Here is a 13591-nt window from a genome sequence, read left to right on the forward strand (position 1 = left end):
TTCACTTAACAATTGTGGCAAAAAAGGTCGTAAAATGGGGCAAAACTCATTTAACAACTGTCTTGCTTATTTTAGACTCAATTGTGGTTCTAAGTTGTATAAATATGAAAATCTCTTTCTGCATAGTTTTTGCTGTACTTGGATCATAGAAAATCATTTAAAAATTAGATGAATAGTTAACTGTTCTAGAGTTTGTTTTAATAGAAAAAATGTTATCCTTCTGATACCAAAATTGAGAATATTTTGATGATGGGCTAGCTGCCCTCAAATTTTCAAAGTATTGAAGAGTGATAAATTTAAAAAGAAAATGAATGTGGAATTTGTGACCTGGGGATGACACAAAAAATATTTGTAATTATAATAGTGAGCCAATGTACTGGATCAAATAGAGTTTTGGACTGAAACCAGGGAGACATGTTAAAATCATAAGTCACTTATGGTGCTGGAATGACTTTAGTCAGTCACTGTATGAGATAAGGAAGATCAACTATGACTACAAAACATTGTAAATAAATTTCCATTAAATATCCTTCAACCATGCTATTCCTTACCTAGGGCACTTGCTGGAGTATATCCACATTATGTCAAAGCACCTAGCGATAATGCCGCAAAACCTATAAAACAACTTTTGGAAGGTATGAATTTTTAGCGTGATAAAATATTGTTTTGTAATTTATGAGTCTCCCATGTTGCAGACCAAGGGGTGGGGATGAATCATATTTAGAAACAGAAAAAAAATCAAATGAAATGTTTCATTTTGTGGTGCCTCGAAGAATAACAGAAAGTGCTGCTGTAATGTGTATTTTCTTGCATTTTACAATCTTTTAATGATTTATCTCCGGTGGCCTTGATTAAAAGATAATAAGAGGGTTTTCATGACTTTGAGATAGTATTAAATGCATCCTTCATGGAACCAGGTTTTCCTTATATTTAGGGAGGAAAGTATCTTCTTCTTTTTTTATTTTATCACAACTTGCATTACAGGTAGTCCTCACTTAATGACCCTACTTGGGACCAGAATTTCCATCACTAAGCAAAATTGTCATAAAGTGAATTACCAGATGACTGCATCTTTTAGTGACAGCACCTGTGGTTCCCAGTTATGGTCATTAAGCCAGAACCTCACACTTTTCTTGCCATGTCATGTAAGACTCTGCTTCAATTCCCCCCACCTGGCTGTCTCCTGTCTCTTCCCTTTTGGCTGCCCTGCACTTCATCACCACTACCTACTCCTGCCTACCACCACCACCACCACCCTGTCAGACCTACCTGACTTCCCTTATCTTCTTCCCCTGCTGACACGGTGTGCCTGACTGAGACAGTTCCTGGCCCTTTGCGAGGCCTTCTTGTGGCCTTGCAAAGCAATGGGGAGACCTTGTGAGGCCACATGAATGTCTTGTGCAGCATTCCAAATGTGTCAGCAGCTGCTTCTGCTGGACACACCTCATCAGCAGGAAGAAGATGGCAAAAGTCAGCAGAGGGCAAAAGGGTAGGCAGTGGCAGCAGAGTGAAAGGCAGCCAAAAGGGCAGACAGGGCAGGGAGGGGAGGGAGATAGGCAGGTAGGGAAAGTTGAAGTACATGCTGGCAGTCATAAATGCAGGCAGCTTTCCAAGCACCAAATGTTTATCACACGATCACAGGGGTGCTGCAATGGCTGTACTTTGGAGGACTAGCCGACAGTACATCATCATAACTTTGAATGGTCACTAAACAAATGGTCATTAAGCAAAGACTGCCTACCAATTTTAAGGCCTTGTAGATTGAAACAGTTTTGCTTATGCAGTATTGCTTACAATCAAGCAAGTGATCTTGTTCAGCTACAGCACTCCTGTTACTGCAGTAGAAGGTAGCGTGTTAGGATAAGGCAGAAGGATTTCATTTGCTTCCTTTTATTTTCAGACATACTGATACAGGCCTTGATCAGACAATCTGAAGGCTTAAAAGAAGGATGGCTAGTTCTAAGTTTTCGGAAGGTATTCTCTTTTCTAGACACTAATCTACAGAGATACAGAAGTGTATTTTGACATTAAGTTAATTCTTCTCTGAGAACAGATGCAATGATGAACTTATCTCTAACATAAATTACAATTCTGAAACATTTGTATGGTGTGAGGTCATTGATTCCATATTTTTTTGGTGGGAAATTGAAAAAGTATTTTCCTGCTTCTCTAATTAGCTCATAGGTATCCGACCTTTTGGCTTGCCTGGGCCACATCAAGTGAAGAAGAATTATCTTAGGCCACATATAAAATATATAATATAATCAATGTATATAAACATAATGTTTAAAGTTTATGATCATGTGGGGCTACATTACTAGCTGTCCAGGGCTGCATGTGGCCCATAGGCCACAGGCTGGACACCTCTGGAATAGCTAATAAAGAGGGTGTTCCTTCTCTTCTTTTTTGTAGGTGGGAAGTTTAAAGATATCACTGTTTCACTATCCAATATTAATGTGTCTGGTGAACTTCATGAATGGTGGGTTTTAAATCAGAAGAACAAATTTTTGGAGCCAGATAAAACTAGATTGGAACTAATTGTGTTCAGTGACAAAGTCAGTCCTCCCAGTCTTGGATTTTTGGCAGGTTATGGGTAAGCAAATATTTCATGTTAACATTGTTTATGTTTTTGGAGCATTACTGTTTATATTTACATTGTATTAAAGCAAACTTTCCTCACATGTGTTCACCTGAAGGAGATTAGTTTCAATGCCATTATCTCTGAAGACCATGTCCAAATTATCAAGATATTATGAAAGGCTGAAAAGATCAATTTTAATGGCTATAAGTTAATTGAAAACTCTAGATGATAAAATATATCCAAAAGAGTCTGTCATAACTATTTCCTGCAACTGTCGTACATATAATATGGGCATCTATTCAGATGAATGGAATGGAATGGAAACAAAGATCTGTCATAATATTTGATGTTCAAATGGTGTCAGGGGAGAAACACAAAAGGGAATATAATCCTCAACTATGTAATCAAAGCCTTGACTCTTTTTAAAATGAAATATGTATAAAAAATGGAGTAGAGCTCTGATCATACAATACAAATTAATAGAGTAGAGTAGAATGGAATGGAACAAAACAGAACAGAATAGAATAGAATAATAACTTTATTGTCATTTTGTACACTAATCGGCATACATTAAAATGAAAATTCGTTGCATACAGCTCTCAAGGGTCACCGCCTCCAATATACACTTCATAAATATGACATAAATAAATAAATAAATAAATAAATACATACATACATACATAATTATGCATATACCCACATATATTATATGACACAGAGAAACAATAGTCTAGTTCAGGCTATGTATACATGTGCATGGCGAGGAAAACAAATCTTGCAAGTTTACCAGACGGATGGCATAGGGAACAAAGCTATTACAGAATTGGGTAGTCCTGCTAGAAATACTTCTAAACCTCCTCCCAGAGGGAGCAACAGAAACAGACCGTAAAGTGGGTGTGTGGGGTCTCTAACAATGCTTTGAGCTCTAAGCACATAGCGCTTGCAAGCAGCATCCTGAATACCAGGGAGCGAGCTTCGTATGATCTTCTCGACTGTCCTTACCAATTTCTCTATGGACTTTCTATCTGAGGCACGTCTGCCACCAAACCAGACAGTGATGCAGTTTGTTAAAATGCTCTCAATCATGCCTCTGTAAAAAGCAGCCAGGACAGAAGGAGAGAGATGTGCTCTCCTCATCCAATGCAGGAAACTGTAAAGTAGATCCTCTCATACCTTATATTGATTTCAGTAGATTCTGAAGGAATAAGAAAGAAAGTGTTTAGATTCTGACTATTTGATTTATCATTGCTGTGCATTGGATCTCATGCTTCTAACCAGACCTGGCACTGTTTAGCAGTTTAGGATCCATTTTGGAACATATACTCAAAGAGCTCCAAGCCATTTAAAATTGGTCTCCAAATTATAGTTCAAACTGCTAGTTTTTGGTAGCAACTACTATCATATCTGATAACATGTTTGGGCATGGGTGTGTTTGCTTTCATAAATTTAAAAAGCTGATTGTTATGAATTCTTATCACATCACTTTTATCCTTATGACCATAAAGCTCCTGTAATTGGATGAGAACATTAATGGTAATGTTTTACCATTAATAAAACAGAATCAGAAATTGGACTGAATCCAGATTAGTTACATTTTAATTGAACAATTTATTGGGGCTGAAGGCTCCCATAGATAATTTATCCCACCAGTTTGAATAGGGTTAAAATATGGGCAACAGAGTATAATACAGCCCACACTCTTTTCAACATTAGTGAGTGTGAAGGCTAGAAGAGCTTGAAAGCAGGCAATAACAGTATTCAAAAGTCAACTCCCCCCCTTTCAGAAAAAAAACATTATTCAGACCATTGGGGCACTCAAATGGGAAAAAAGAGATGCAAACTTTTAATCAAGCTTGAGACTTATAGTTGGCAGTTGCTGATTTTAAGTTCTACATATAGTCCTTGACTTATAACCATAAATGGACCCGGAATCTTGGTCACTGAGTGAAGCAGTCTTTAAGAAAGATGTCACATGACCACTTTATTTAACAGCTGCGATCACAGCACTCTCAGTTGCAGTTATTAAGCAATTTTGTGGATTAATCTTGTGGATTATTAAATGGAAAGAGTCCCAGATAAGGAGTGCAAGATGCCGTGGGGGGGGGGAAAGAGACCAAGGTCAGGTGTGAGTTGGGGGTTGCTATGGACAAGTCCTTGAGCTTTGGGGCTGAAAATCCCTGGCGAAATCCTTCCAGCTGCTCAGAGGACAGACACTTGCACACAGCCTGCGCCAAGCCACCCTGTCCATACCTTACCAGTTCCCTGAGGCATCCTGTGCCCCTTATCTAACCATGCTGCATCTCTGCACTACGTCTGTCTGTCTCTTTTCAAACTATTACACATTTTAAAAGGTTAATATTTTTCTTCTTTTGCAGAATCATGGGTTTATATGCTTCAGTTGTGCTGGTAATAGGAAAATTTGTCCGTGAATTCTTCAGTGGAATCTCCCACTCTATTATGTTTGAAGAGCTTCCTAACGTGGATCGTATCCTAAAGCTGTGTACAGATATCTTCTTAGTGCGGGAGACTGGTGAATTGGAACTAGAGGAAGATTTATATGCTAAACTAATATTCCTGTACCGTTCACCAGAGACTATGATCAAATGGACTAGAGAAAAAACGAAGTAATCTAATTGGAGTTCACAAAATTTGGAATTTCTTTGGAAAAAAAGAAGCACAAAATTCACTTTTATAATTGGGAAGCAATTTTTTTGTTCATGGAATTTGCCTGCTTCCTTAAAAAGATTTTTTTTCAGATGCAACTATTATTAACATCAGAGACTTTCTTTTCAGTTTAGTGAACAGCATTATCTGCAACTACGTCTAAGTTAATTCTAAGGAGAAAAAAGATATCAAAACAGAATATGAGATCTTTTGTCTAAAAAGAAATCTTGAACTGTGCAATTTGCTGTTTAACATCAACAATTCTCAAGGATCTACTACTATGACCCAAGTTGCCCTTCTAGGAAGTCCAAGGCAATTAATCACAGTTGGTGCTGAAGGCAATTTTATTGTTTGCATTTCTAGGAAAACAGTTCTGTTAAAGACTAAACAGTCATACAGTTTTGGAGGGGAAAAGATCAAGTGATATAATCATTAAATGCCTTATTTTATTTGAACAATTAAAGAAGATATTGAAAACATCAGTGACTTTACTCAGGAAAATAAACTGTCAATCTTCAACTAATGGATAGTTATAGGGAAATATTGTGATGTTTTTGCTGGGGCCATTTTCTCCATCTGACAAGATAGATATTAAAAAGAAAAATAAAGAAGACAGTTGAATCATGAATAGCCTTTGTGGGCTAATCTTTTTCTTCAATCACTACAATGTGCTTTCCCCTATTTTGACATTTTAATGTAATGATATGACATATATTTAGCATTTCCTTCCAGTGTTTCAGATTTACATATTCCAATACCCATTTTTATGTCCAAGATGTCTTTTTAAAATTCCCAGTCATGAGAAAGTATGCATATATATATATATATATATATATATATATATATATATATATATATATATATATATATATATGTGTGTGTGTGTGTGTGTGTGTGTGTGTGTGTGTGTGTGTGTGTGTATATGTGTGTGTGTGTGTGTGTTTGTATGTGTGTGTGTATATATATATATACATATATATATGTATATATATATATATATATCTTGAAAGTGACACAGGCTGTTTAGCAAAAGGCACTGTAGCATGAATACTACTTCTGCCAACCTAGCAGTTCGAAAGCACGTAAAAAGGCAAGTAGGAAAATAGGGACCACTACGGTGGGAAGGTAACAGCGTTCTGTGCGCCTTTGGCGTCTAGTCATGCCGGCCACATGACCACGGAGACGTCCTCGGACAAGCGCTGGCTCTTTGGCTTTGAAACGGAGATGAGCACCCTAGAGTTGGAAACGACTAGCACGCATGTGCGGGGGATCCTTTACCTTACATGAATACTTAGTGCTGAAAAGTAGCTTTCATTTGATGATTTAAAACACACTATTTCTTAACATTAATTAATTATAATTACAATATGGTAAGAGATTATGCCATCATTCCCAAATATAATGCCGTTCAAAGGTAATGGAAGTGCTATTCCCAGAGCATCATGTTAGCTGGACATGTTGGGGATTGTAAGCTCAAAACAGCTGCAGGGAGCCAAGTTGGAGAAGGATGGAATAACTAGTTTTCATCCCATACCAATTTCAAACAACGTTCTTGTTGCAAAGACTATCTTAAAAGTATTTTTCCTATGCTTGTTTACACTGAATGAAATTCTCTTTGTATAAATTAAATATGTGAAAATTGTGAATGTGTCAATTATCATTAAAATGATCTAAACTATTTACTATATATGATGATATAGTAAATTTCAAAAAATATATGAAATTGTAATGGCATACACAACGTGAGAGTAAAATTGCTTGCACATTAGTTTGTTAAACAAAATGTAATATGGTGGTGATGCTTAGAGTTGACTGCTTCCGTGAAAATATTGCTGGTACTTTACTCTGAAAAATGGCACATTTTTGACACTATGAAAGATATACTGAAATAAACCATTTTAACATATTGCAATAATAAAATGCACCCTGACTGCCACTCAAACATATTCTAATTTCCAAAGAAACTATAATGAAAATGAACAGAACCAATAATGGATATGTTCACTATGAGGGGAAAAAAACAACTTGAAACTATTTTGTGTATCTTCAGTTGGCCTAACAAAAATGTTACCTTTTTATAGGCTTTTATAGTTTTCCAATAAAAAGAAAAGGATTACAGTGACTAATCAAATCAGAATAAACAACTTAGGTACCTTAAAGACTATCAAATTTATAAATGAAATATTAACAGATGTTTCATTTGCATACATGGATTCTGTATAGAAAACTGACCCAATGACCTTTGTAATTCAATTTCTTTTTTAATTATTCTGTGCAACCATTTGAGAAAACAGTCGTCGTATCTCACAAAATAAGACGAAGTCCATTAAACAGGCACCAATGAAAAAATTTTACCTTGTAGGCATCATATGCATTTTTCTTTCTTATATTTTTATTAAACAAATAGATTCTCCTGTTAATACTGAAACAAAAAAACCTTTGCACCTGGTATCCAATTTCCTCATAGTGACTAGGAAGCCGACATCTCTGAAATGTCTGTGGCAACCTTTTATTTGCCCAACAGTAACTATAACAAAAGTTACAGTGAAGGTTCTGCCCTTGGAAGCTCCAATTAGCTATGACTGAAATTAGGGCTACGTCTCCATTTAAAATTAAATCCCTTCTTAACATAATCTAGAAACTCGGCTATCACAAAGTAGCTTTTGTAAGTGTTTTTTGGCCAGAACGTACTGGTAATACGATTACCTTAATGACTACCACCACCACGGCCACTCCCCAAGTTCTATTGCTACTTTTTCATCTATGTAGTACTACGTTTTACAAGCTATTCCAACCTCCCCTCCTTTTTCTTGTACAATGACACCTTTAAGAAACATGGTCCAGTTACTAAAACATGCCATTGAAGTTGTATTTGTGTTGCAATAAGATTCTACTAATGCAGTCCATAATTTGATTATTTGATCGATATTCTTCAATACTATTTTGCCAATATTTGTGTTATTTTTTGCAACTAGTACTCATTTTATTTAAAAGACAATATTAAACAGTGAGTCAAAAACAAGAAATCCATGTTGCTTATAAAATACTGTGTACTAAAAAGTATAAAGCCTCCATGTATGCCTTGGCCTTTTAACGTGATGTACTCTATAAAAGTGCAGTGTGCACTATAAATCTCTGATTTTTTCTGATTCACAGAGTTAGCAATTTATCTGCTACACCACCAAAGCATATTCAATTCTTACATGGAATCCCAATTGCATGTGTACTGAAGGAACAATGTGCTTCTAAGTACTTTTTTGAATGCACATGTATATAGCATACTTTAAAAAAAATAAAGAAAAAAGTGTGAATCTTTTTAAAGTACATGTTGATACATTTCATTTAGAAATGAGCTTTAGTCTGTTCAAGAACCATAGCCTTCAACAGGAAAAATGGATAGAATGCATTCCTCTTGCCACTGAATAAACACAGCTACCCAGACACAGCTAAAATTAAGAGCATGATTCTAATGCAGATTGTACAGCATCCAAAGTCCCGGTGGGTCTTTAAAAATTGTTGTAAACAATTATGATTATATAGAGAAGGAATTTGTGAAATGCAGGCAAAAAGAATGGCTTTCCTCTTCAAGGCAACGATAAACTCCAAGCATTGTATTTTTGAACCAGCAAGGAAAAGTAATGTTTTTTTTCTGCAGTGCTAAGTATTGCAGAATACATGTATTGCCATGAATCTTGAAGTTCACATTGTATGAGAAAGAGCGTTATACAAGCTAAGCTTTTCATAGAGAGAAATCAGTGTGATTGGCCCCTCCAGATTGCAGTATCTTTTCTATAAATATATTTCAAAGCAACAAATGCACTGTTTCAAGAAAGATTACAACTTAGTGTTTCGTTTTAATAATAACAGGAAAACACAGTGGCAATGTGATGCAAAAAATATGCTATTAATATTCTTAATCATTGTAATTACTATAAAAAATTCTCTTCTTGATTAAAGTTTCTTTTAACAATAAAATTTATCTGCTGCTATTCTTCCACCCTAGATGTCTTCAGTGCAGGAATCATGCATGACTGTATGTTCTGGCCTTCTGGGTAATATGTTTTCTTTAGAGTGTGCACCAAAGAGCTGCGTGTATGAAAGTCAATGTAGTGTTGCCATCAATGTTTTAAGCTGTGGATTAGAATTTTTTTAGCTGTTTAGTATGATTGTTATTATGTCCTAGTAATAGACTGTTCTGGACACAAGAGAGTCAGGAGCTGATCTGGGCATCTGACTAGAGCAAAATATGGTCTTTATCTGCTTTTTCCACCCTCATAATAATACATTTTAGAGGAAAGTGTTGTGGGGGACTATCACGAGGCTCATTCACTGGACATGCTCAGAAGTCTCTTGTCTAGCGAAATAATACCAACAATGTAAAATATGAGCAGCTAAAGAAAAAGATTTTTAGCACAAGGGGGGGTGAGAATGGGGAAAAAAGGAGGCACTTTTTTACCTCCATAGAATGAAAGACAACCAAAGAACTGAACGGGATAGTTAAATGATTGGCCAACTGCAACACAATAGGTGATTTGTAGTAATAGCAATAACACTTACACTTATATATCACATCACAGTGCTTTACAGCCCACTCTTATGCGGTTTACAGAGTCAGCATAAGGCCCCCAACAACCTGGTCTTCATTTTCCTGACCTCAGAAGGATGGAAGGCTGAGTCAACCTTGAGTCGGTGAGAATCAAACTGCTGGCAGTCAGCAGAATCAGCCTGCAATACTGCATTCTAACCAGTGCGTCACCACGGCTTTTTGTTTACATATTTGTCTATGTAACTAGTTATGTTGGAGTCAGATGATGCTGGAACGTGATACTGGGGAGGAGTTTTCAAGGGTGAGTTCTCACTGTAGCGCTCATGGTTGTCTTTTGGAGGAACTGGTATCGAAAGCAGAAGAATTGGCTTTTCCACTCATCCCAAGCTATGCCCAACACAGCCTTTCTGAACATTTTTTATTCTTATTCTCTCTTCATTGTAAGTTCCTCTCTCACCTCTATGACCTATAAACTTATGTTTGAAAGCCACTGTTTCTTACTAGTTACTTCCCTCCCCAGACAGTATTAGGATTTTTTTTTGTTTTTTTGTTTAACCACAGCCATGACTCTAAATTTATTTAATTTTTGTTCTGTGGTTCTGATGTCTTTGGAGTGAAATGTTTACGGCTCCCTAAAATTTTGGTTGGCTTTGATAACCAACTAAAAATTATTTTCATCAGGATTCTGCTTCAGCCTCTAGAAAGGAGGGGTAAGAGAGGGTCTTCTGAGAATCCATGAAGCTCAAATTCCAATACAAATAGGGACTCCACACCCTTTCCTAATTAAAACCATATTGTGTATTTGTTGAAAATAGATCAAAGACCACGCCAGACCATTTTAAAAAATGCATAATGTTCTTAGTACAATTCCTTTATAGCAGACAATAACCATAGTGCTATGTTATATGGACATCAGGGTGAACAATTAATTCTTTGTTTGTCACTTAAGACATGCATCACCCTTGAGTTTATCAAGGCTCCGAAATACATATGGAGATAGTTTGGGTCTATATACTCTGAGACAAAAATAGCATAAATGAACCTCAGAATTAACTTGTTTGTTCTATTCTGCAAAGTATGTTTTTCCCATAGCATTTTTTTTTTTGGAAAAGATGCTATCTTAACAACTTCCATATGATGCTACCAGTATCCTTTTTTTCAGGTTAATTCTGCTCATGGACAGAAAAAAAGAGAAGCTTACGCTTTTCCTTTTACACATAGAATTAGGTAAAGAAATAAGGGTGAAACATGTAAATACCACAACTAACACAGCCACGATTCAAACCACAAGGACCTAGTTTGTCCCCTAAATTTTGTATGGCTAAATAAGTCAATATATTTGTATTCCAACCAATCAAAACAATCATAGTTTAAAAAGAAATAAATAATTCTTGAAATATATTTAAAGTGTTTTATAATATCTTAAATGTACAGAAATACAGAAAAAATGAAGCCACCTAATTCTCTTCTTTTGTAAATGATGGAGAAGAAATATATCCATTTGAATTCTCTATTCTCTGATTTCTTGGTATTTTTAACATTGTAATAAATATGTGTTCTCTAGGCTTGGTTATATGTGCTTATGTTCTGCAAGTGCTTCAAGTTCTGCAGAAGCAGTAAGATTTTTTGGGAAGATTTTTGAACGCCACCCATAATTGCAATTTGTACCCATCTGAAGGTAGGAGGGAGAACTTGCAGATGGAATTCATGTAAAGCTACCCCAAATTCTTGAAAGAACTTCTGGAACCAGCAGCTTTACTAGGCACACATATCTTGGGTTCTGAACCCCAGAAAATTGTTAGAGACCACAGGAAATAACCACCTAATAACAGCATCAAGCACACATGCTGCCAAACTTTTTTTTTATTGATTAGTTTTTTTTGTTTTTGTTTTTGTTTTTGCTTTGTAAAACATTTGGTCTTATCTCGCAGCGATGAGGGCAGCGAGGTGCAATTACTTCTCTGCCCTCATCGCGTCCGCAGATAATCGCCCGGCCGCCCTGTTTAGGGTGACTCGCTCCCTCCTTAATCAGGAGGTGAGGGAGGATCCCTTGCAGGGTCGTGCCGAGGAGTTTGGTCAACATCTGTCGGATAAAATCGCTCGGATTCGGACCGGTTTGGACTCCAGCTGGGCAGAGTCTGACGATCAGGACACGGGCGGTCTTGTCAATGTTATCTGGGAGGAGTTTGATTCTGTGACCCCTGATGAAGTGGACAGGATTATGGGGAGGTTGAGCTCCACCACATGTTTATTGGATCCGTGCCCTTCCTGGCTGGTTTATGCAGCCAGGGAGAGGACACGAGGCTGGTTCCAGGCGGTGATATCTGCTTCTTTGAGTGAGGGTAATTTCCCCACCGTCTTGAAGGAGGCGGTGGTGAGACCTCTCCTCAAGAAGCCTGCCTTGGACCCAGCTGTCTTGAACAACTTTCGTCCAGTCTCCAACCTTCGCTTTCTTGTGAAGGTTGTTGAGAGTGTGGTGGCGCATCAGCTCCCTCTGGTCCTGGATGAAGCGGATTATCTGGACCCGTACCAATCGGGTTTCAGGCCCGGGTACAGCACGGAGACGGCATTGGTCGCTCTGGTGAATGATCTCTGGAGGGCCCGGGATAGGGGATATTCCTCTGTCCTAGTCCTAGTCCTATTAGACCTCTTGGCGGCTTTTGATACCATCAACCATGGTATCCTGCTGCGGCGTCTCAGGGGATTGGGAGTGGGAGGCACAGTTCTTCGGTGGTTCTCCTCCTATCTCCTGGGACGTTCGCAGTCGGTGTTGGCAGGGGGGCAGAGATCGGCCCCTAGGTCTCTCGTTTGTGGAGTTCCTCAGGGTTCGGTTCTCTCGCCTCTCCTGTTCAACATCTACATGAAACCGCTGGGTGAGATCATTCGTGGTTTTGGAGTTGGGTATCATCAATATGCTGATGATACCCAACTTTTCATTTCGACCCCAAACCACCCCAGTGATGCCCTCGCTGTGATGTCCCGTTGCCTGGAGGCGGTTCGGGTCTGGATGGGGAGGAACAGACTTCAACTCAACCCTGACAAGACTGAGTGGCTGTACATTCCGGCATCCCGGGACATTCAAAATGTTCCATCACTTTCTATGGGGGGTGAGTCTTTACCCCCCGTAGATAGGGCTCGCAACTTGGGAGTCCTCCTAGATGCACGGCTTACCTTAGAAGATCATGTAGTAGCCGTGACTAGGGGGGCTTTCGCACAGGTTCGCCTGGTGCGGCAGTTGCGGCCCTATCTGGACCGGGATGCCCTGTGTATGGTCACTCATGCGCTCGTGACCTCTCGTCTTGACTATTGCAATGCTCTCTACATGGGGCTTCCCTTGAAGACCACTCGGAGGCTCCAACTGGTACAGAATGCGGCCGCGAGAGTTGTCTTGGGAGTTTCCCAGTACTCCCATGTTACACCTTTGCTCCGCGAGCTGCATTGGTTACCAGTTGTCTTCCGGGTGAGGTTCAAGGTCTTAGTGATGGTTTTTAAGTCCTTACATGGCATGGGTCCGGAATACCTCGGGGACCACCTGCTGCCGGCGTCAACTCCCCTCCGCCCTGTGCGTTCTCACAGAGAGGGCCTCCTCAGGGTGCCTCCAGTCAGAGAATGTCGGCTGGTGGCCCCCAGGGGGAGGGCCTTCTCTGTGGGCGCTCCGGCTTTGTGGAATCAGCTGCCGGTTGAGCTCCGGATGGCACCGGATCTCCGCTCCTTCCGGCGCGGGTTAAAGACCCATTTATTTGAACAAGCTGGCCTGGCCTGATGGGGAATTACTTAGGGTTTTAATATTTATATATATT

The 13591-nt window shown here is 38.7% G+C and overlaps 1 protein-coding gene across 1 annotated transcript in view; it reads left to right on the forward strand.

Moving 5' to 3' along the window:
• PIEZO2 (piezo type mechanosensitive ion channel component 2) overlaps window positions 1-5918 on the forward strand; it is a gene marked incomplete at its 5' end in the record, with an annotated part of 205718 nt that extends 199800 nt beyond the window's left edge. The window contains 3 exons of the mRNA XM_083360729.1: window positions 556-635; window positions 2413-2593; window positions 4957-5918. Of these exons, the coding sequence (XP_083216855.1) occupies window positions 556-635; window positions 2413-2593; window positions 4957-5209 (514 nt within the window). The 3' untranslated portion in view covers window positions 5210-5918. The remainder of the gene's footprint in view (window positions 1-555; window positions 636-2412; window positions 2594-4956) is intronic.
• Between the last annotated feature and the right edge of the window lie 7673 nt (window positions 5919-13591).

The sequence above is a fragment of the Vipera ursinii genome, assembly GCF_947247035.1.
Source record: "Vipera ursinii genome assembly, chromosome: 3".
Classification (NCBI taxonomy): domain Eukaryota; kingdom Metazoa; phylum Chordata; class Lepidosauria; order Squamata; family Viperidae; genus Vipera; species Vipera ursinii.